This window comes from Sciurus carolinensis, chromosome 2, assembly GCF_902686445.1.
Source record: "Sciurus carolinensis chromosome 2, mSciCar1.2, whole genome shotgun sequence".
Classification (NCBI taxonomy): Eukaryota; Metazoa; Chordata; class Mammalia; order Rodentia; family Sciuridae; genus Sciurus; species Sciurus carolinensis.
The window spans coordinates 133,060,200-133,084,310 of NC_062214.1; the positions used below are offsets into that span (position 1 = coordinate 133,060,200).

At 34.9% G+C, this 24,111-nt stretch overlaps 1 protein-coding gene across 6 annotated transcripts in view; it reads right to left on the reverse strand.

The window, feature by feature from the left end:
- Positions 1–24,111, reverse strand: part of Hectd1 (HECT domain E3 ubiquitin protein ligase 1) — a 95,258-nt gene that overhangs the window by 3,282 nt on the left and 67,865 nt on the right. For 2 of the 6 annotated variants that reach the window (XM_047541608.1, XM_047541607.1), the window contains 16 exons: positions 20,537–21,373; positions 19,641–19,862; positions 16,105–16,238; positions 14,609–14,731; positions 13,401–13,557; positions 9,217–9,439; positions 7,687–7,741; positions 7,291–7,473; positions 6,607–6,814; positions 6,436–6,521; positions 6,111–6,238; positions 4,263–4,464; positions 2,484–2,621; positions 1,559–2,166; positions 594–672; positions 390–483 (listed from right to left, as the gene is read on the reverse strand). In XM_047541608.1, coding sequence (XP_047397564.1) covers positions 390–483; positions 594–672; positions 1,559–2,166; positions 2,484–2,621; positions 4,263–4,464; positions 6,111–6,238; positions 6,436–6,521; positions 6,607–6,814; positions 7,291–7,473; positions 7,687–7,741; positions 9,217–9,439; positions 13,401–13,557; positions 14,609–14,731; positions 16,105–16,238; positions 19,641–19,862; positions 20,537–21,373 — 3,477 coding nt within the window. The remainder of the gene's footprint in view (positions 1–389; positions 484–593; positions 673–1,558; positions 2,167–2,483; positions 2,622–4,262; positions 4,465–6,110; positions 6,239–6,435; positions 6,522–6,606; positions 6,815–7,290; positions 7,474–7,686; positions 7,742–9,216; positions 9,440–13,400; positions 13,558–14,608; positions 14,732–16,104; positions 16,239–19,640; positions 19,863–20,536; positions 21,374–24,111) is intronic. The other 4 variants (XM_047541609.1, XM_047541610.1, XM_047541611.1 and 1 more) reach the window with 4 other exon arrangements.

Here is a 24,111-nt window from a genome sequence, read left to right on the forward strand (position 1 = left end):
GGGGCATGGTGGTACATGCCTGTAATCCCAGCAGCTCAGGAGGCTGAGGCAGAAGGATCACAAGTTCAAAGCCAGCCTCAGCAACCTAGTGAGATCCTGTCTCAAAAAAACAAACAACAATAACCAGGCTGGGAATGTGGCTCAGTGGTTAAGCGCCCTTCAATTCAATCCTTGGTACCAAAAAGAAGAAATGAGGGCCAAAAGTGGATCCTCCTTACTTCAGAGGAGCAAGTATGGGGTATTCTACACTTTGGAAATGTTCCAGCCTATTCTGTGAACTCTATAGGATCTAACGATCTAGATCAGAAACTAGAGTAGATCAGTCATCTTGATCTTAATTTCAACTGTCTTAAAGTAAAAGTAAATAGATTATTATCTTTTAAAATTACCTCTAAAGGCTTCCATCTGTTTCTGAATACCTGTATGCATACAAAAGTCAAACATCAAATCCACATATTCTTCTGCATTATCCATTGTTATCATCTGCAAAGGAAAATTTGCCAATATTATTAATATCTAGAACTATTTTAGTAGCACCTCATACAACTGACCTTGTTAAGAGAATAGAACTATATTAAGAGCAAAATCTTTACCTCATCTTCACCACTTGGCTTGAGATCCACAGCTGTAAAACCATATATTCTTGAAGAAGGGCAAAACTGGAAATTTAAACTGAGAGAACAAAAAGGATTAAATGAATTGACATCCATCAACTGTATTTAATTTTTAAGTATTTAATTTTTACAACACTGCTGCCAAAACCACAAATGCCCCTATTCCATCAACAAAATCAGTACACCAGCTTAGATATGAGGCCTGATTTATTTATTTAGCCACACTGAGAGTCAAACCCAGGGACTTTTGCATGTTAGGCAAGCAATAAGCTACAACCCCAGCCCTTAATGCAAAATCCTGTACACAAAAACCAGTGAGCCAGCAGGGAGCGGTAGCATCTAACTTAGTGATAGAGCCCTTGATAATAAACGCTTACATACCAACCAAACTATTTTTAAACTTTGCCAAGTAGGCTATTTATATTAGTTGATGAATTTGTCAAAATACTGTTGGCTCTGGACTTTTTGCACAAGATATACAAACTTAACACATTTGAAAAAAATCAGATAATTGATAAATGTGGTGGTAAACACCTATAATCCCAGCTACACAGGAAGCTAAGGCAGGAGGACTCCAAATTCAAGGCCAGTCTTGGCAAATTAGTGAGACCCTGTCTCAAATTTTAAAAAAAGAGCTGAGGATGTAGCTCAGTGGTAAAGCTCTCTTGGGTTCAATTCCCAGTACCATGAAAGAAAAAAAAAAAAAGAAAAAAAAAAATAAGTCAGATAATCTTAAAGAAGTTTGATAATTAACAAATTTGTATTCTGAATATTATTTATATATTATTTGTAAGTCAAAGATTCAAATTGATAATCAGCATTTCCTACAGCTTATTACTGTTTTTGACACTGTTTACTCATATACTATAAACCAATGGGACAGAAAAACAAAAGCTTTAGCACTTATTCATTCATTAGATTGAAGAATGTAACAAAAAGCTTACCCTAAATCCTCTATGCTAAGTGGAGGTCCAGAACCTGCTGGATTCTTCAGCACTAGTTCCTGTAATTTTGTGTTCTTCTCATCTTCAGACAGACCTTTGTTGCTTAAAATCTGGCGTCTCTTGATAGCAAGGTCTTTAATTTCTTTTAAAAATCTGGCTCTGTGTGGATTTACTAGTTCAAAGTCTTCCCAAGTTAAAATTCCGTTAAACCAAGCTGGGGGCTTGGGTTTAGGGGGATCAAGAATAAATTCTGATTTTGAATCCTCTTCAAAGCTTCCTACTGAGAGTGAATCATGACCTTCTTCTGTGGAGGCTTCAGACTGACTTTCAGTACAGTGTAAGTCTCTATCACCTCGTGATTCATAAATCAGTTTACTCATATTGCTTTTAATGTCACCCATACACATAAGTTTAAAGAAAGGTTTAGAAATAGGTAAGTCCACAAGTCTATTGTCTTGAATGCATTTGGCCAAGAAAATTCCAAGGAAATGAAAGAGTTTTGTGATCCTTTCAAGTTCATCACTATCTTGTGGAAATGGTGCTGTGAACAGTCCACATGATCTCTGCACATAGTATCCAGGGGGTTTCAGTCCACCTCCAAGATCAACCTAATTTTTTAGAGGGCAAAATGCAAATAAAATTAAAGGTTAAAAGTAGCTAAGTCTATCATTGTTATCTAAGAAAAAAAAAATCCATAAACATTAAACATCTTCATGAATTTAGTTATCTAAACATACATATACATTTTATTAATAGCAATTAGTGATGAATTTTTATCCTTTAGAAATTTTAATAATGTTAAGATTATTCAGTAATAAAAATAGAGCCAGAAATCCCAGTTTACGTGCTGAAAGTTCAACCTATTTCTAACAAATTTCAAAAGCACAGTCCCAATTCAAATCACAAAATGGGAAATAAATCTTACATGACGAGATTCATCATCTGGAAAGTTATCATCACAAAGCCAAGCTCCCAGGTCAGTCCTCTGGAATTCTGCTGCCACCAGAGCATAAAACTCTAATGTGGGTCCCAAACCAGTTCCTTCTTCTCCTAAAAATTCAACCTAAAATGTGAACGAAGAAATGTTTGTAAATATATAAAGTATTTTATTTATTTATTTTCTTAGGTGCTGGGGGTTGAACCCAGAGATGCTTAACCACTGAGCTACACCCCCATCCTTTTTTATTTTGAGGCAGGATCTCACTATGTTACTTAGGGCCCTGCTAAATTGCTAAGGCTGGTTTTGAAATTGCAATCTTCCTACCTTTGCCTCCCTCCCAAGATGCTAGGATTACAGGTGTGTGCCACTGTGCCCAGCTCAAGTATTTTTTTAACAGTGATTCAATTCTTGCCCCAATTTGTCACATATAATCCAATATTATACTTTCTTCTCAAAAGGAATATGTATATTAAAAGCAATACAGTGATTTTATTCTAGTTTTTCTAAAGAGAAGAGTGCCATTTGTTGTATGGTATTATGCACATAACACTGTTAAGCAGTGGGCTGAACACTGTTCACACATTAATTACTTGTAAGTAACAACTCTGCAGAATAATTATCTGCTTCTGAAACCAAAGGAAACCAAACCTCAAAGAGATTAAATAATTTGCTCAAGAAAATAAGGGTGTACATATTTTTACATTTATCTTTGTGACACCCAACACTAAACTCTTCCACTTCTTTGTAACTTGAAGCAATCACTTTAAAGGGTTTTGTCCATATTTTACCTGCTCCAAAAACGAATTAAAGCTTCTTATAAAAACACATAGTAAAAGAAAAAAATTGAGGATGACCTAGACAAGAACATAAAGGTAGGAGGAATAATATAATGGCAAGGAAAATTTGTTTGCAAAGTGCAAGTCAGGAAGTTTGTATATGTTTTGGAGACAAAAAAGCAAACCAGCTAGTTCATCTCTCTAATGGGAGAGATTTCCATGGTGCCTTAAATAAGGAAAACTCTATGTATGTGATATAATCAATAATGTCCACAACAGCATTTCTTCAGTATATATTGATTTCACACCGCCATTTGCTGTGACATCTTTTAATACAAACCAATAGTGACAAGCACAATTTACATGAAACAATATTACAAAACTGCATACTCTAAGAATGTAGATTATCCTAATAGAACAGCTTGATATACAGGTAAAATTTAGACTATCAAGAATCCTTTGTGAGTACTATTATTTAGTCAATCCTTAAAGAAATAGACAAGCTGGGCATGGTGGCACATACCTATAATCCCAACAACTTGGGGAGCTGAGGCAGGAGGATCACAAGTTCAAAGCCAGCCTCAGCAACTTAGTGAGACCCTGTCTCAAAATAAAAAGGATTTGGAGATATGGCTCAATGGCTGAATAACCCTGGATTCAATCCCTAGCACATTAAAAAAATAAAAAATAAAAAAAATAAAGAAAGAAAAAAATGAAATGGACAAGTAGCCTTCAAACAGATTCTGCCACCAAAAGAACAAAAATATTGTTTATTGCTAATTTAAGTGTAAAAGATCCTGACCCCTGAAAACTTGGGCGAGTATCCTTTTTGAAATATGCTCTACCAGAAAAGAAAGCCTCTGTATAGATAAGAGAAATCCCTCTTCATATTTATCTGATATTTTTATGCACTGGAAGATAAAGGTTGGCTGGTTTTCTAAGTGTCATTACCTTTCCTCTAATAGAATCTTATTTAGTAGGAGGATACCTCAAGAACGGATTTCCGATCTGCATGTATTTGCATGACATTCTCAGCCCATTCCATTAGTGATTCACCACGTGGAACTTTCACTCTTTCATGCTTGAGCCGACCAACTCTGAACTCCCCAGGATCATCTCGCCTTACACTGCTCGTGGTCCTTGTTCGTTCCACAGTGGCTTCACGTCGGTTTTGTAACCACACTATTGCTCTGAAACAGAAACACCAATGTCATTATAGCACACTTTAACAGATGCGTGTACTATTACACCAACAACAGATTACAAAGTTAAATCTTAAAAAGACAATATTTAGTCAAGAGATTTCCCCCCCTTTTTGGTACCAGGGATTGAACTCAGGGCACTTAACCACTAAGCCACACTCCCATTCCTTTTTATTTTTTATTTTGAGACAGGGCCCCGTTAAGTTGCTGAGGCTGGCCTTGAACTTATGATCCTCCTGTCTCAACCTCTCAAGTTGCTGGGATTGCAGGCATGCACCACCATACCCAGCTCAAAGATTTTCTTTAAACAATAATTTTATATTGCTTCCTTTCTTAATATAAAAATATATAAAATTCCTTTTATTATAATCTGTCTTAAACTGAGAAAGACTGGGTCTATATTTTCTATCATTATTTTAGCAATTAAATAAAGATCCATGGTCCAAGACCCACATAATACACAAAAATATAGACAAGTAGTTCCTATCAGAGAAACTAAAAAGTGGTTAAGCTATATTTATTACTATGATACAAACTAAAAACCATCATCAAAATAGTTATTATAATAGTAAAACATTTTCTTTTTGACACAGCTAACCAATCCATCAAGGATAAGAGAAAAACCTCTAGGAATAAGAAGATGAAGTTTCTATTATCATGTGTGGGACTACTATTTTGGTAATCTCAAAAGTACTTTGAGAATTAATTTTCTCACCTATAAAACAAATCAAAATCAATACCCTTTATCATAACAGACCTCTAATTCTAGGCTTTATAAATGGTATTAAACAATAGAAAAATATAACATCAGCAAAGAAAACAGCTACATTTTAAATTATAATTTTATGCCTACTTTGACAGATTTCTTAGGGTACACAGTCATTCAACAAAATACTGAACACCTATTATGTTGCATAACATTATCATGATGTGTTATGTACACCATTTTAGGTACCTTAGCTAGGGCGTGAACAAAAGAGTCAGAAATTCCTGTCTTCATGAAACTGATCCAATGGAGGGAAACACACAAAATTAAGTAAAATATGTAGCTTATTAGAAAACGGTAAGAGACAAATGACGGTCAGAAGGAAGATAAATATTATCAAAGTTGTTTATAAGCATCTGGTTTGATATTGCTGGGAATTTTAACAATAAATAATTTGTGTAAAATACTGAAGAACTGTACAGTAAATCTTATTTGATGGAAACATTTAATTCAATCCATACTACTCCAACAAAGCATATATCCAGCTGGAAAAGAAAAAAATTTTAAATGATAACTATTTACAACATAATACATTCTCTCCATAGTCTTAACAGTATATTTGTACATTGGGAACTTTAAAAAAAAATTTTTATTCTTAAAAAAAGATGCACTTCCACTGGGCAGGGTGGCAAACACCTGTAATCCCAGCAACTCAGAAGGCTGAAGCAGGAAGAACACAAGTTCAAAGCCAGCCTAAGCAACTTAGCAAGGCCCTAAGCAACTCAGCAAGAACCTGTCTCAAAATAAAAAATAAGAAAAAAAAGGCTAAGGATATAGCTCAGTGGTTAAATATTCTTCAGTTAAAAATAAATAAATAAATAAATAGATAGATAAAAATTTTAAATTAAAAAATAGATGCACTTCCTACCTTGAGGCACCAAACGCTGTACATGTGAAATAAAGCTGTCTAGTTTCAAATGGTATTAGAAAAGGACACTTGCTGGTTAACTGTTCACACCAGTCTGGCAAAGCCCCACTTGCCAATGCCAGTGGCTCCTGCAAATTAACAAATAACAATGTTTTAGTGGAAAAAAGCATTCCAATTCTTAAATGCAATGAATAATGAATAAAAGACCAGATGGCCCAAATTACTGAACATGAGGAAAGGGATAGTGGTGAAGGACCAAAGGAAAATGAATACTATGAAAAGCCCAAGAGTTACAGAATATAGTTCATCCATGTAACTTTATTACCTCAATCTGCTGCAAAATTTTTGTTGTGATTTTTTTACTAGTAAATTCATCTGGTGGAAAAGTAAACTGAGGCTGTTCATCACCATCTATAAAATTAATTAATAAAATTAATGAAATAAAAACTAACTTGCTTTAAAAATGTGATCAAATGACACAAGGCTTCTTACAGACCTTCTTGGGATATTCTTGAGTAAGGGTCACTTGCAACTATATACAGAATACGTAGAAGTTGAAGGACATCTTCTACTCCACAAGAGTTCTGTCCATTGCCTGCTTTGGCCTGAGGTTGTTCTTTTGTCAAATTAAGAATATCACTGCTTTGAAGTGTAGAAATGGCCCCCTGGTTTAATCCAGACTTTGTTCCATGCTCACAAAAATCCTGAAAAAACAATTAGCAAAACTGGCCATTAATCACATTTTCAAGAACAATATGTGCATCTGTGCATTACTTTGAAAAGGTTAGAATTTTCAAAGAATAACCTTCTTTTGAAATAAAAAGGGTCACAAAACAAAAACCAATGCATTCTAAACCATTAAAACTGTCAAAATATAACCACTATAAACCATGATTAAAAATTTGTGGTCAGATCCAATGCCACAAGCCATAGTTGCAATTTTAGCATTGGCACATTAACAATGTTAATTCGAATTCATTGTTTTTTAGTTGTCTCAACACACCCCCTTTCCTTAAGCCCCACCTTCAGCCCCATGCTGGAGAGTGAACCCAGGGCCTAGCACATGCTAGGTAAGCATTCTACCATTAAGCTACATCTCCAGCCCTTAAGCTTGTAGAGTTGCAAAATGAAGCACAAAGCCATTCCCAATCAAAACAGTGTTTTCAATGCCAATATATACCTTATATGCAGCTATGAGCTGAGAACAATTCCTGTTTTTTCTAATACTTTTATTAGTGCCAGTTAATTTCCAGTGGCGCAGGAAAGCAGCATCTGCATTCTTCTGCAGGTAGGTTATCAAGTCATTCTTTGGTAATTCATCAGTGCCAAGGTACTGTTCCACATGCTCTATAGTCCAGCAACCCTACAATAGGAAAAACCAAATGTTGGCCTTTCCCAATTATAAAATCTATAATATTTCACATGCATTACATGAGGTAGCTTTAAGATCATGCACTTAAAAGGATTCCTTGTTAGTCATTTTTTCCTCAAAAGTTCAAGTGCAACCCAGTATTAGTTATTTTTCTTTTATTACTCACTAGCTAAGTATAAGACCCATTTTCTAAAAATAACTTACCATTTTCCCATTTTCCTTTTCTTTGTCAGAATCCTTCATTTCTCTGTACATAATTCTAAACATGAAGATATATTCAAGTTAATTCGGATATCAAACTTTAAAAAGTAAATGAAAAAAAAGTAAATGAATGATGTCATTTACTAGACATGCTTGCATTAAACACTGAATTGAAGAATATTTAAGAAAAATATAAGTTGTTAAACATAATGGAAAGTAACAGAAACCATATTTCTGAATCTATTAGAATTATTGCAAAGAAAGCAGACATCAAATTTAGAACTTTTAAAGATATGAAGAAATGATCTATACCAGCTGTTATCACGTTCAAGCTACTGTAAAATAAAAGGGAATAAGAAATAGTTTTTATTTGTCTACATGGAAAAAAAGGCTAGGAATAATAAAAAGAGCTTATGTTCATATATATAAAAGGCATCAGAAGATAGGATATTCTTGTGTTCTATCTCCAAAGAATCTACATTACTTTTATTGAACATTATATAAGGTTATCAGTGATGCTAAGAGAAATGAGAAGATACAGTAATAAAAATGAAGTTATAATAAGGATAATAAAACAATTGAATGTTTGTTATTAATATTATGAAATATTTTATAGGCAAAACTTATTGGAAAGTGGTGAAAACACTTGAGGTATATTAAGTAACTCACTCCTCATAACTAGTCTCATTTTAAAGGTTAAGAAAGTTAAGGCAGGGCTGGGGAGATAGCTCAGTTGGTAGAATGCTTGCCTTGCAAGTACAAGGTCCTGAGTTCAATCCCCAGCACCGCAAAAAAAAAAAAAAAAAAAAAAAAGAAAGTTAAGGCACAAAATGTTAAATATGCCCCAGGTCACTGATAATTATCTATTAAATGAATGAACAACCCCAAAGTAAAAAATTAATAGAAAATAGTGCTTCAGGGCTGGAGTTGTGCTTAGTGGTAAAGCACTTGCCTGGCATGTGTGAGGCCCTGGTTTTGATATGCAGCACCACATATAAATAAAATTAAACAAAAGATCCACTGACGACTAAAAAAATATATTTACCAAAAAAGAGAAAATAGTGCTTCATACACCATCTCCATCAAAGAGTTCAAATGACACTCTCGACAATTACTATGTAGTTAGTCTAGCTGGGTTTGATGATGCACATCTGTAATCTCAGCAACTCAGAAGGCTGAGGCAGGAGGATTGCAAGGTCAAGGCCAGCCACAGCTACCTAGTGAGGCCCTAAGCAATTTAGAGACCCTGTCTCAAGCAATAAAAGGGCTGGAGATGTAATTCAGTGGTAAACTGCCCCTGGGTTAAATCCCCACATCTCCCCCACCAAAAACAATGGTTGATTATTTCTAAAGGTCCTTCCAGTTCTAAAACTTCAATATCAGGAGACAGAAATGCTCTCTTATGTTTCTGTACTGCAACAGAAAATGAAACAGATCATCTATTCCTACAATCCAAAAAAATTAAAAATACAATGCTTCTTGGCTCATATGCTATAAACATATCTTTTCAAACATTAAGTTAAAATCTCTTACGTGTATGTTGGCTCCCAAATACGCCTAAGTTTATCTGATTTCACATTGCCATTACAGGACAACTGAAGTAATTTTTGAACATAGTAAAAGATGGTTGATCTGAAATTGGTGAGTGGTAATTCAACTTCACGAGTTGTTCCAAGACCTGTTACTTTCAAAGTGAGGGCTAATCGGGGTGATGGAGTACATTCAACTTCTTCCAAGAGTTCTGAATGAGGTGTTCCTAAAATTTTGGAAGACATGTAAAAAACAGTCATACTAAAATAAGCAGTCCAGAAAGAACACTGCACTACAAGACAAGGGTACATGAAATTTAAATCCTTTTGCCATACATTAGCTAAGACTCCTAGTTTCAACATTTTTTTTTTTTTTAAATAATGGAAACAATTATACCTAGGTTAAATACTGAGTTAAGAATATACGGCTGGTCATAGCTGCTCAATTCACAATAGCCAGATTGTGGAACCAAGCTAGATGTCCTTCAGTTGATGAATGGATAAAGAAACTGTGGTATATAGGGCATATAGCTCAGTTGGTAGAGTGCTTGCCTTGTAAGCACAAGGCCCTGGGTTCAATCCCCAGCACCACAAAAAAAAAAAAAGAAAAAAAAGAAAAAAAAAATGGATAAAGAAACTGTGGTATATATATATATATATATATATATATATACACAACGGAATATTACTCAGCCATAAAGAATGATAAAATTATGGCATTTGCAGGCAAATGGATGAAACTGGAGAATATCACGCTAAGTGAGATAAGCCAATCTCAAAAAACCAAAGGACGAATGACATCGCTGATAAGTGGATGATGACACATAATGGGGGGTGGGAGGGGTTAGTGTTAGGGTTAGAGTTAGGGTTAGGGAGGGGGGCAAGAATGGAGGAAGGAAGGACTGTATAGAGGGAAAAGAGGGGTGGGAGGGGTGGGGGGGAAGGGAAAAAATAACAGAATGAATCAAACAACATTACCCTATGTAAATTTATGATTACACAAATGGTATGCCTTTACGCCATGTACAAACAGAGAAACAACATGTATCCCATTTGTTTACAATAAAAAAAAAAAAGAAAAAGAATATAGGGCTGGGTAACTCTGGAAAGCAATATGGTGATTCCTCAGAAAACTTGGAATGGACCCACCATTTGACCCAGCTATCCTATTCCTCGATTTATACCCAAAGGACTTAAAATCAGCATACTACAGTGATGCAGCCACATCAATGTTTATAGCAGCTCAATTCACAATAGCTAGATTGTGGAACCAACCTAGACGCCCTTCAACAGATGAATGGATAAAGAAACTGTGGTATATATACACAATGGAATATTACTCAACCAGAAAGAAGAATAAAATTATGGCATTTGCAGGTAAATGGATGGAGTTGGAGACTATCATGCTAAGTGAAGTAAGTGAATCCCAAATACATAACGGGGGCTGGGGCAGTAAGTGAAGAATGGAGGAATGTTGGACTGTGTAGAAGGAAATGAGGGGGAGAGGGAAGAAGAAAAGATGGTCGAATGAGACAAACATCATTATCCTATGTACACGTATGATTACACGAATGGTGTGACTACATCATGTATAACCAGAGAAATAAAAAGTTGTACTCCATTTGTGTACAATGAATCAAAATGCATTCTGCTGTCATGTATAAACTAAATAGAACAAATTTAAAAAAAAATAGAGGGCTGGGGCTGAAGCTCAGTGGTAGAGCACCTGCCTCACATGTGAGGTACTGGGTTCTATCCTCAGTACCACATAAAAATAAAAAGAGATGTGTCCATCTTTCCATATATATATATGGAAATAAAGAGGGCTGGGGATATAGCTCGGTTTATAGACTGCTTGCCTGACAAGCACAAGGCCCTGTGTTTAATCCCCAGCACTGGAGAAAAAAAAAAAAAAAGAAAAAATACAGTAAGATAGCTGGGCACCTGTAATCCCAGCAGCTCAGAAGGCAGGGGCAGGAGGATTGGAAGATGAAAGCCAGTCTCAGAGACTTAGCAAGGACCTAAGTAACTCAGCAAGACCCTATCTCTAAATAAAATCCAAAAAAGGTCTGGGGATGTGGTCCAGTGGGTAAGTGACTCTAGGTTCAATCCCTGGTACCAAAAAAAAAAAAAAAAAAAAAAAAATAGGAAGGACAGAACAGAATATATATATATGATACAGTTCTTATTTTTATTTGAAAACACATGCTAACTATATGAATACTTATGAAACATTCTAAATTTCCAAATGAGACTGAACCCACCCAAGGGTGCCTAACCACTGAGCCACATTCCCAGCCCTTTTTCATTTGTTAAGACAGGGTCTCACTAGGTTGCTTTTTACAGTCTAAGTTGCTGAGGCTGGCTTCGAACCTTTGATCTTCCTGCCTTAGCCTCTCAAAGCCTCTAGGATTATGGACATGTACCACCATGCCCAGCAACCTTCCAAACTTTTACTTACATAACACATGTGAACTGTGAGGTAAACATACACACAAATATAATTAGGTTGATAATGTATTTTGTGTTGAACTCTCTCTTTTTTGGGGGGATGTACTAGGGGTTGAACTCAGGGCACTCAATCACTGAGCCACATTCCCAGCCCTATTTTATATTTTATTTAGACAGGGTCTCACTGAGTTGCTTACCTCGCCGTTGCTGAGGCTGGCTTTGAACTCGTGATCCTCCTGCCTCAGCCTCCCAAGTTGCTGGGATTACAGGTAAGCACCACTGTGCCCAGCTTAACTCTCTTCTTTTAATAGCTCATGAATCTTTTTTTAATATCATGATAGTCTTAAGGTAATTTTCAATTTCTGACAATATAAATACTTTTAAAGTCATCAATGTATGTACAAAACAGGATGCAGAGTTAATATTCTTTATTATAAATTTCTAGTGGGAGAAATACCAAGAAATATAAAAAATATTGCCAATAAGCTCTACAGAAAGTCTGTACCTCTTCATATTCCCTAGAACAGGTTTTTCCTTTGGGAACTTAGAACATCTTGATCCAGCCTATATCCCTCCTTACCACAGAACATAATACTACAAAGTTACCTACTTTCATACTTAGCGTATCACCTTTCTATCAACTAAAAAGTATACCCTACACATAACAATCTGTCTTCTTTAAGGATCAAGTACTGGTTATAATATCTGATGTTTACTGAGGCACCCATCAGTCACTATGCTAAGCAATTTTAAATATTTTACCTTAATTTTTTTAACTACCTTGCCAAACAGAGACTATTCATCTCTCCATCTAAGAGATATAAAAATGCAGGCTTAGGAGACTTATCCTCCTGCTGTAAAATATTATCACAATTTAGGTGGTTGAAACAACACTAATTTATTCTCTCAGAATTCTAGAGGTCAGAAGATGGATTTGCAATGCTTCATTCCTTCCAGAGGCTCTAGTAAAGTCTGTTTCCTTGCCTTTTCTCCTTTCTGGAGAATACCCACATATCTTAGCTCATGACCCCTCATCAATGACCTCTGCTTCCTTAGTCACATCTTCTAGACTCTGACCCCTCTACCTCTCCCTTATAAGAAGTATTGTGATTATACTGGGCCCACCTGAATAATTAAAGATAATCTCCCCATCTCTAGATGCTTAACTTAATTGTATCTTTTGTTATGTTGAAGTAACATATTCTCAGGTTCCAGAGGATAGTACCTGTACATCTTTTAGGGAGGCCATTAGGATGCCTACCATATCCTATTAAAAAGTTTTAAGGGATGAAGTTTTCACCCAGGCCAGCTGATGCCAGAAGCCCTAACTGTAACAACTAGATGGCTTTTCAAAGTAGCAGGAAGGAATTCTTAACAATCTTGATCCAGTATAAAAGAGAAAAAAATGTTCCACGTTTAAATAATGCCTTGCAAAAAATAAAAAAAAAAAATAATGCTTTAAAGACTCTACAAATACAAAATACATGGGCTTTTAACTTTTTTAAAAAAATAATCTGTGGATTGGGAATGCAGCTCAGTGGTTGAATGCATGCTTAAAACAATCCCAGCAACAGCAGCAGCACCCCTCTAAATTTTACTCCTCTAAAACATGCTTTTTCAAGGACTGATTTTAAAACTTTTCCAAAACAGCATATGTAACCTTACATTTCCAACTGTTTAAAACTATCTTATTTAATAGCTGCTAAAGTTAAATCTCAAAACTAAAACAAACTATACCTGGGGGTGGAATTTCTAAGTCAGTTGTCTGTTGGACATTGGTACGACCAGGTCTAGGATCAAAAGCAGGAACCAAAGCAGAAAATTGCCGCTTTAACACATAATCATCATCCCATGTTCTCCGGCGTCCTCCTTTAGTCTCATACTCTTCTTCTTCCTATTAAAATAAAATCCCACATGTAGTTCAACATTACAAGCTGAAAATTGTTATTTTTCCATAAGTAATGTACTAGCTACAAAATAAGATAAATGTTAAGCAGTACTTTACAGCTGTTTTACCTCCTTATTTAGTCATATCACTAAGGAACAGAATGAGGTAAGACACATGTTTAGATAGATGTTGCTTAGTGATTTCTGTTTATCAAATGTCAGTTGCATTAGTGGTGGACACACAAATCTAGATGTGATAATATGACAAAGACCCATACACACATATGCTGTACCAATGTCAATTTTTGATCTTTGATACTATACTATAATTAAATAAAACTAACCACATGGAAAAACTGGGCACATAAGATGTTTCTGTCATATTCTTGTAACTTCCTACGAACCTATTATTGTTTTCAAGTACGATTTTTAAAAATGTAGAGTTCATTTTGTACTTATTATTTACATGCAAAATAGAATGCCTGGGTGTTGCTTTAAATTACTATAGGGCAAATAGATAAAAGTGTCCATAACTGTTAGAAGTCTACATACTTATGCATATACACATTTCCTTATAGTTTGTTTGAATATTTAACTGAAATTAACTTTTACAACAGATCAAACCAACATTTGATAGCTCTGTAGTCAGAATGTCTTCATTTATATTCTGGGCTCAAAACTAATGTGTGACTTCATGTGAAAGTGGAGCTAATAATACAGTATTAACTAGTAAGACTACTACTTTTTACATTATCACTATCCCTACCACTACTACTACTATTGCAGATCTTAGATAATATCTATTAACTATTTTAATGTATGTTTACTATTAGCAAAAGGCCAAGATAAAGAGGTTTTAAGTAAGAAACCCACGACTGCCAGAGCAATCATGGAATCTATTTGGAATCTGGAACATAAGCAGTAGGAGATTTTTCATTTTGCAACTCTAGTAGCTGCCTCCTCTCCACCCCCGACTCCACCCACACATTATTATAGACATTTTGATTGGTGCTTTTCTGTATAAGTAAAAATTATTAAGATAAACATGACAATACTACCTGCTCCCCAATAGGTCGGCTCCCTGCTCCAGCAGGGACCTGTGGTAGCTGTGAGGTAACAGCATGGTGTGTTACATCAGAGCGGGAGCCAGCTCGACGCTGCAGGGAGGGACGTCTCAGAATCTGAGGTTAAAAAAAAAAAAAAAAGGCCAAGAGACACAAGTCAAATTATTTGACCAATACATACCCCCACCATTTAGCCTTTCCTCAAACTATCAATCCATATTAACAAAAGTATCACTTTCACATAATCATCATCTCATTAGTCAATTCCAGAAAAGTTATAAATTCAATATTTTAAATTCATGAAGTATTTTATACTATCCTCCTTTGTAAGAAATACACTAATGTGTCTTCTTGAACCCAGGAGTATTTTACCACGGAGCCACATTGCCAGCCCTCATTTTTATTTTGAGACAGAGTCTCATGAAGTTTCTTAGAGCCCCACTAAATTGGTAAGGCTGGCCTCAAACTTGAAATCCTCCTGCCTCAGCCTCCCAAGCTGCTGGGAATATAGGCATATGCTGCCACACCCAGCATTAATGTGCTTTCTAAACAAGGTATACTTAAAAAACATTTTGAGCATAGCTTCACCACACAAAAAAATTCAGTTTTTTAAAATATTTAACAACATTTTTAGGAAGATAAATTTACAATATGTAGGAAGATATAATAAAGGACATCAGAGGCTTTGAATTAGAAGAAAATCATAGTGGTTACATTGAGAGTTTTGCATTACACTGCCAAGATTGGGTCCCATTTTTCTACTTACCTCTGATAATATGGGCAAATTATGGTTCTATGCCTCTGTCTCATTCCTCCCTGTTAGAACTGATGAGAAAATACATGGATATACTTGTAGAACAGTAGAAACTTAAAAAATCCTAAGTATAATTATTGTTGAAGAGCCAGGAAATTATATTAAGATTAATGCAGTTAGCTGCGCATAATGGCACATGTCTACAATCCCAGTGACTTAGGAGACTTACAGGTTTGAGGCCGCCCTATGCAACTTAGCAAGACCCTATATAACTTAGTGAGACTCTGTCTCAAAAAACTAAAAGAGCTGGTAATGAAATCCATTTGGGAGTGTAACTCTGGTGGAATGTTTACTTTGCATACTACAGGCTGTAAATCCCTAGCACAAAAAGGGCAGGGGCGGAGAGGAGGGCCTGGGAATGTAGCTCAGTGGTTAGGCACCCCTGATTCAATCCCTAGTACCAAAAAAAAAAAAAAAAAAAAAGGATTAGTGCAATTGCCTCTAAGTTCACAAACCTTTAAACCTGTTTAAAAAAAAAAAAAATCAGTATATGAAATTGTAGTTCAAATACAAAGAGATTCATGAAAGTCAAGATTTAAAAAGCACTTTTTTTAAGTCACTGTTTTCAAACTGCTGCCATATATCCTTCCTGCAAAGTTTAATTATGACTTAGCTTTTCCTCTCTTCAATTATTAACATCTATCTTAGTGAAAAGAAAGGGGGGCTTTCTCTCTACCATAACCTCCTCGTATTCCTGATCCTCTTGATTGTCATCTTCATTTTCATCATCTTCCTCATCAGGCTCAGGTAAATCCTCATCATCATCTAGCTCAGCTAACAGAGTACTGGCACGGCAGCTATCAAGGAAATCTAGAAAACAAAACGAACAACCTACTGTCAACACAATTAACAAAGAATAACAAGGTAACTGCATTTTAGGCCATACAAAACAAAGGTAAAATTCTTCCCACCACCACACATACAGGATGATTAACAATGGAAAATAGTCAAAAGCCTGGTAGAAAACAACCCAAGATGACAGATGACCAAAAACTATATTTGCATCTACAAAATCACAATATAAAAGGTCAACCATGAAGGCTGTTTTTAAAACAAAAACAACTGTATCATCATTCTCTGAATATTTCAAGAATATGCCATATTCCATAATATGGTGGAAAGAAACACTTTGGATTCATTCATTTTACCTGCAAATATCTACTGAGCATATGCTATGTGCTAAGAACAGAGTTAGGCACCACGTGCATATATAGTTATAAATAAAACAGACATGGTGTTGGTCTCTATTACACCTACAAGAGACAAAGGCATTTAACAAGTAAAAACAAATACATTCACATTGGAAGTTCAATAGTCTTGAATTCCTTTTATCATCTTCCTTCTTAGAATCTCTCCCCCAATGAAGATTGAGTCAAATTTACATTGTCCCACATAAACAAAAATGCAACGAGTTGTTCTTAAGAACTGAAAACAAGCTGGGCATGGTAGTGCAGCTCGGGAGACTGAGGCAGGAGAATTGCAAGTTCAAAGCCAGCCTCAGCAATGGTGAGGCACTAGACAACTCAGTGAGACCCTGTAACTAAATAAAAAATATAAAAAACAGGGCTAAGGATGTGGTTCAGTGGTTGAGTGCCCCTGAGTTCAACCCCCAGTAACAAAAAATAAAAATAGAAAATAAAATAAAATACAAAAAAGGGCTGGGGATCTGGCTTGGTGGTAAGCAGCCCTGGGTTCACTCTCTGGTACCAAAAAAAAAAAAAAAAAAAAAAATTGAAAATAAAAAGAGAATTAGTGAGATTAAAACAAAAGTTTTTACTAGATCTGGAAGGGGAATATAAAAACCCCTAAAATAATGTAACAATATCAGAACTATAAGTAGGAGGTACTCTATATTCCTAAAGAACTTCCAGAAGGTTATTTATAATAAGCAACTTGCATCTACACACCTTTGAACCAAATATTTTTTAGTTTAATTACAGAGGACTAAATAAGACACACATTTTCTAACACTTAATGTTCTGAAATCAGAATGTGTTTCACAATTGCTAACAAGTCACAGCATTTTAAATGGGCAACATTTTTAGCTTTAGAAACATAAAAAATGGTGTGTCTCACAGTTAACGACATCTTAAATTTGACAATATATATTGCCCCTAAGATTCAAGAGGGGTCATCTTGTAATATACATAGCAGGCAGTTCTCATGAACGTGATGTTGTGATAAGGAAATTAAACCAAACCAATTCTACTTTTGGTTTATGACTTATGGAACATACAACTTCATATATTGAAATATATGACATTCTCTGATACAATTTACTGGAGTCACTTTTCTCATTTTCCCTTTTTTAATCATAATCAGCAAATAACAACATAAAAAAAGCTTCACATTTCATAGATTTTGCTGGCAAAACAGAATCAAATCATGATTTTCAAAATGCCACAGTAAAAGTTTTGCACTGCATGCACAGATATTATAAGGACTGATGTTATTCTGATCCTTTATTCTAGCAGACTTAAGAGTCATCGAGTTTTAGGAAAGAAAAAAAGGAAATTTTCAGAACCTAAAAATAATTTCTAAAAATCAACCAGTAGTTCTGACTTTTAAATACTTTTCCCCACTAGCATATCCATCTTCTTAAACTTCACATGATTAGAAACTAAAGTCTGAAGTTAACATATTAACAAGTGAGTAGGAAGGGACAGAGGACCCTTCTGAGAAATAATAAATTTGAAAATAATAAATCATAAAACATCAGATCAAATCTTCCACTTTGAATAGGAGAGGCCATAGTCTCAGGGAAAAAAATAAAATCACAACACACGGTGTAATTAATAGACAGCTATAATCCTAGCTACTCAGGAGGCTGAGGAGGGAGGATCAAGAGTGAGGCCAGCATGGGCAACTTAGCAAGACCCTGTCTCAAAATAAAAAAAGGCTGAGTCTGTAGTTCAGGGGTAGAGTTCTAGGCCCCAGTTTCAATTCCCAATACTGAAAGAAAGAACGTTAAATAGGTTTAATAGTACTTAAAATATATCTTCGTATATTTCTTGTCTTTGAAATTACCAAAACAATTATTAAATAAAAGAGGACTGGGGGGCTGTAGCTCAGTGTTAGGGTGCTCAACTACCATGTGTGAGGGCTGGGTTCCTAGCACTGAACAAAGAAAGGGAAAAAAAAAAAAAGGATAGGTGATGTGATCAAGATGCGCGTGGTAAAGGGCATTCAAAACAAACATGGGAGTGCAAGTTTTCTGGAAGACAATTTAGTAATTACTCTTTTAGGAATTTATCCTGAAGAAAAATACAAATACAACCATTTCAAATGTAACAGAACTCATTCAACAATGTGAAAATATTTTCAAAAGGCACTAAATTGAAAGAGCTGACTGAAAAGATATAATCCCTTTTTATTAAGAACAAAAACATACATATCAAACAAAATGCTTAAAATCAAATTTGGAATGTGAGGATTAGATGGTTTTAATTTTCTTTTACGTTTTCTAAAAAGTACTGCTTTTCTGATAAAAGACACATTTTAACCAAATCAAATAACTGCATCTCTGACTACAGCATGGAAGTCATGAGATAACTGTAAAACTTTTGTAAGCAAAATTTAATTAATTAAAAAAATTCAAATGTTACCTAATTAGGGAATTATTTCCAAAAGACCCTAATATTTGTGTACAAAGAATACCACTTTTATAAAGCTTATTAATATATTACACCATTTCTTTTTTCTTTTCTTTTCTTTTTGGTGGTGCTGGGGATCAAACCCAGGGCCTTGTGCTTGCAAGGCAAGCACTCTACCAACTGAGCTATCTCCCCAGCCCTACACCATTTCTTTTATTGATAAAGATGTCAGATACCTTTGTCACTACAGTTTCTCATTAAAGACAAAAGGAAAAAAAAATAACACATCTAAGTTCCTAGAATTTATTTTCTTTATAATCACAAATTTTTAATAATCTCTCCATCTTATATGAGACATCACATTTGTAAGAAGGAATAATTCCTTTTAAAAGTTAAAAATATTCCAAGAGATAAATTAATAAAAGCATCATTACATAAATTTATAAATAAATTTATTTTTTAAAAATATTTTTGTTTTAGTTACAGGTGGACACAATTCATTTATTTTATTTTTATGTGGTGCTGAGGATGGAACCCAGGGCCTCATGTATGCTAGGAGAGTGCTCTGCCACTGAGTCACAACTTCAGCCCAATAGTTTTACTTTAAACTGTAACTTACCATATAAGGAATATTCTGCTTCCTGACCTGTGTCACTTTCACTGGAAGTTGATGTGAGGCTGGTGGTTAAAGTATTACTTAACGACTGACCAACTGATAAAACTGTTGTCGCTGTAGCTACATTGCTGCTGCTAGTAACACTGGATGTTGACATAGTCACTGTTGATGTAGTACCAGGTGTAGTCAAATTGGGGAAACTCTGAGCACCCATAAGAGGAGAAGCTAAAGATAAAAATGAAGCAAATCAGTATAAATAGGTAGGAATGTAGGAACCTTAGGAAAAAGAAAAACAAGATTTACATTTTTTAGAGTTCATGAAACACACTAATAATGACAGGATGAAAAGCAACAACTTTGGGAACCCAACTGAAATCCAACTAAAAATTCTTGTTTTTATAGTACTATTATTTTTAAAATATTAAGCCTATCTTTTTTAAAAAAATGAAACCAGCAATGAAAATAATTCCCAAATTTATTTTTCAAGGGAATTAGTTTGAACCATTAGTATCTTAAATTAAACAACTTTAAGAAGCTAAAATTAATTCGGGGGCTAAGTGAAAGCTACATTGGGGCAAAGCTTTGGTTTCGATGGACTATAATATTTAATCACTGTCTATTTCTTCATGCAACTTTGCTAAACCAATTATCACAAAGGTTGAAAAACGTGTTGTTTTATCCTTTTAGAATAAAAGATTATCATACCTGACCTCGATTCTTAAAATACTTTAATTCTATAAAATTTAACCTCATATTCCTGAAGTGTTAAATCTGATGTCATCTCCAACATGGTCAATGATCTTGTTAAAGACTGCAGTCATAATACATGAACAAGAGACCCTACTTTGCATCCCTCCAGTGGAAAAAGCATGGGGTTCCATAAGGAAAAGCTCACTTACTTGCTGTGCTCATCACATTCCTCCCCAAAGTATTAGTGTTGTTATCACTGCTGCTTCGGCTTAGGTTCATGTTGTTCGTGGCATTAGTCCGTGCTATGTTTGCCACTCTCCTTACAAAACTCTCCAAGCTAGATGTTTCTCTTGAGGACAGGTTAGGTACACTTGCACTAGAGCTCATAGGGGCCCCAGCAGCCAACAAAGAACTCACTGACAGTCTGTTACTTGCCGAAGAGCTAAGGGGTCGTTGTGAAGCTGCTTCTTTATTAGTTAATTCAGATACAGAACTAACATCAGGAGAGCTAACACTAACAATTCCCATGGATATTGCACTAGATTCCCCCGTAGTACGAACAGAACTATCAGGGCCTAACTTCCTTTCAGCATTTTCACTTCCCGTTTCCGCTGTTAAGGTGCTGGTGCTTGCACTGGAAGATGACCCTACTTCTGTTTGAGGGACGTTTTCAGCAGATGAAAGAACAACAATTGGTTCATGGACATCAGCTCCTGAAACTATACTGTGTTCCATTACAATTTCTGATCTCCGTTCCGTTTTGGTCGAACCCAAGCTGATGTCGCTGCTACTGGCCACGCTACACACAGAACTGCTGCTTCCTTTTCTACTTGAGGAGCCTGCAGCAGCAGATGTCTTGTCTGGACAGTTGTTTTTCACCAAGCTGCTCCATGATTGCGTTGTGCCTGAAACAGTGGATGAAACAGGTTTGGGTGATGCCACTGTATCAGGGTCGTACCCTGGTGCAAGCTTGAGGTCAAATTTTCCTTCTGCGCCCATACGGTAAGAGTTTGAGCCACCAGCATCCCAGGTGACATCAATCCAGCCTGGAAAGGGACAGGAGTTTGTGAGACCCAGCAGAAAGCAGATAGGAGCGTGTCAGATAGTAGCTCCAAAACATGGGATCAGCTTTTGATCAGTGCTGTACTTTCCTGAATTTCTACAGTCATTTAAGGTTTGCCAACTAAAATGTAAATTTTTGGACTTGAATCAACTGAAATATTATTTGACTATACATGATTAATCTAGCTATCTGAAGGTCTAAATTATTCAACTCTCATTATAAAATTATATTAAGGAAAAGAAATATGTACTATACAGAAGATTTCTGAGAAGTCTTTTGAAATTCTTCCTTTTACTTCCTTTATTTCTGAATTGTTGAAGACTAGTTATTTTTTTAAAAATAATGTTAAGGGTAATGTTTACATCTTTTGTGTCATATTTCAAATGGAAGAATTTTTTAAAATTTTAAAAGACTGATGCAGATAGTTAAGTATTGCAACTTCAGCAAATAAAGTTTTAAATTGGTAAATATGATTATGTGGTCAAATTTCTTTCTTAAAAAAGTGCTGCCCTACTATCTAAAAAAAGGGCTAAACCCTCTAAATGACAGATAAAATATTCATATATCACTTGCAGAAATTTTAGGTTACTAGCTCAAATTAAACACTATATTAGCATTTCGGTTGTGTTCTCAAAGTTCAGTAGTTATTTGATTCTCTTATGATTAAGTTTAATAAATTTGAATAAGCACAGAAATTTTTTAAAACGAAACTTAAAAAGCATGCTTAGCTCTTATGAGAACCTATATGCTCTAAAGCTAATAATATATAAAGAACTAATGAGCATCATGATATTCAATTTATAGTTACTTGTATTTGGAAAATACTCTTTAAAAAAAAAAAAAAGTTATAAAAGCCCAAAGGAAACCAAAAAGGGGGGTGGGGGGGAAGAAATTGTCCATTAGAAAAGAAATTAACAATTTTACCATTTTATTCTAGTTTAACATACGAATTACTTCAGGAAAAAAAAACAACATATAAAAAAATTTACTCTTTGTAAGTATAACTATCTTTCATAAAATTTAAAAGTACTTTACCCCCACACACAGAGTACAGATTCCAGTATACACATCCACTGACATACCCAGCTGCCCAACCACCCATACACCAGGTTCATTTATGTTTATGATAAAGCTCAGAAGATTTTAAGTATATTGCATTACCTTTGGGGTTTATCTGTATATGAGTTCTTTGAAAGGAAAACTGACTGCCCCAAATCTACAAAAGTAGCTTAGAGGAGATTTCAATTGCTTCGATGTATTCTGTATATTGAAACAACCTTTGAAGAATCAACATTTAACTATCTCTTCTGCTATACAGAAAAGTGTGAGAAAAGGAAAAGTTCAACAACATTCCAATCCAAAATAAAAATGAGTTTTGTATTGTATTAATTGGTCAAAAAATACAGATAATTTACTTCACAGGTCAAATCAAGTACGTAATCATGTTTGCTTTGTCTAGAAGGCAGAAAATCATAATTTTTCTTGATCACTGAATATCTGAATTTCAAGAAAGCAACTTACATAGTAAGTAGTCAAAATCTGTGAAATAAATACACCTATCAACACGAGATTCTTCAGACAGGAAATGGATATAATTGATGTATGTCATAGAAAAATACTAAAAAATGTTAACCATTTATTAGGCTTGAGATTATGTTTAAGCTGGGATCTAAAACCTTCTAGTAGAACTATAAAGATAAATACATACTACACCTAAATGGAGAGGTATGAAACTCTCAACTCTTCTTACACCCAAAATTAGTAGACTAGCCATTATTAGAATGGCTGGCTCAAGTATTTGAAAGTTCAGAACTTTTTTGACATAAAGGTTTTAAGCCAAAACTGAATCTCTACATTTTGTAAGATCAGCAAAAAATAGGCCCTTCTTAAATAATGAATTCTGAAATTAAGATTCTAACTTTCTTATACAGTCACTTCAGCTGACTGCAACCAGAGAAAAATGAACTGCATTCACATGTCCCTAACTAGCCTCCTGTTACTAAATTGTACCCTTTGAGGTCAAAACAATTTAGGGGAGACAATATAACCTTACTAAAAGTATCAAGATGCCTAAAAGTGATAACGTTTTAAATTTCTGAATTAAACCATACTACTGTCTTCTCAACTATTACTGGTATCTATAAATTTTGCCTCACTGTAAACCTCCTTTGATTATTTACAATTAGGGTTTTGATGGTATACAAATTCATTTGATAGATTCAAGATACAGAATCATAAAAGCAATAAACTCACAAAGGATTTATTAAAATACATAAATGACTTTGTTATGTAAATCATGAATACATTATGAAATTAGAAGTTAGTTTGTTCTCCTAAGCACTCACTTTTATTATAGCTCTTTAAATACTTGGTAGAAGTTGAAAATATGAACATTTTACTTTTTTAAAAAACTATTTTCAGTTGTGGATAGATACAATAACCTTTATTTTATTTATTTCATGTGGTGCTGAGGATCCAACCCAGTGCCTTACCCATGATAGGCAAATACTCTACCACTGAGTTACAGCCCCAGCCCATACGTATTTTATTATTAGGCGAAACTGCCAGGAATGAACCTACTATTGTTTTGGCAAATTAATAAATCAGTCTCAGAGTTATTAAAAAAAAAAAAAAAAAAAAACAGCCTCAATAGTTGCTTTGAGTCAAGAGCAATTTATTAAGTGGGTAAGGACTTCACTAAAACCTATAGTATCAAAGGTT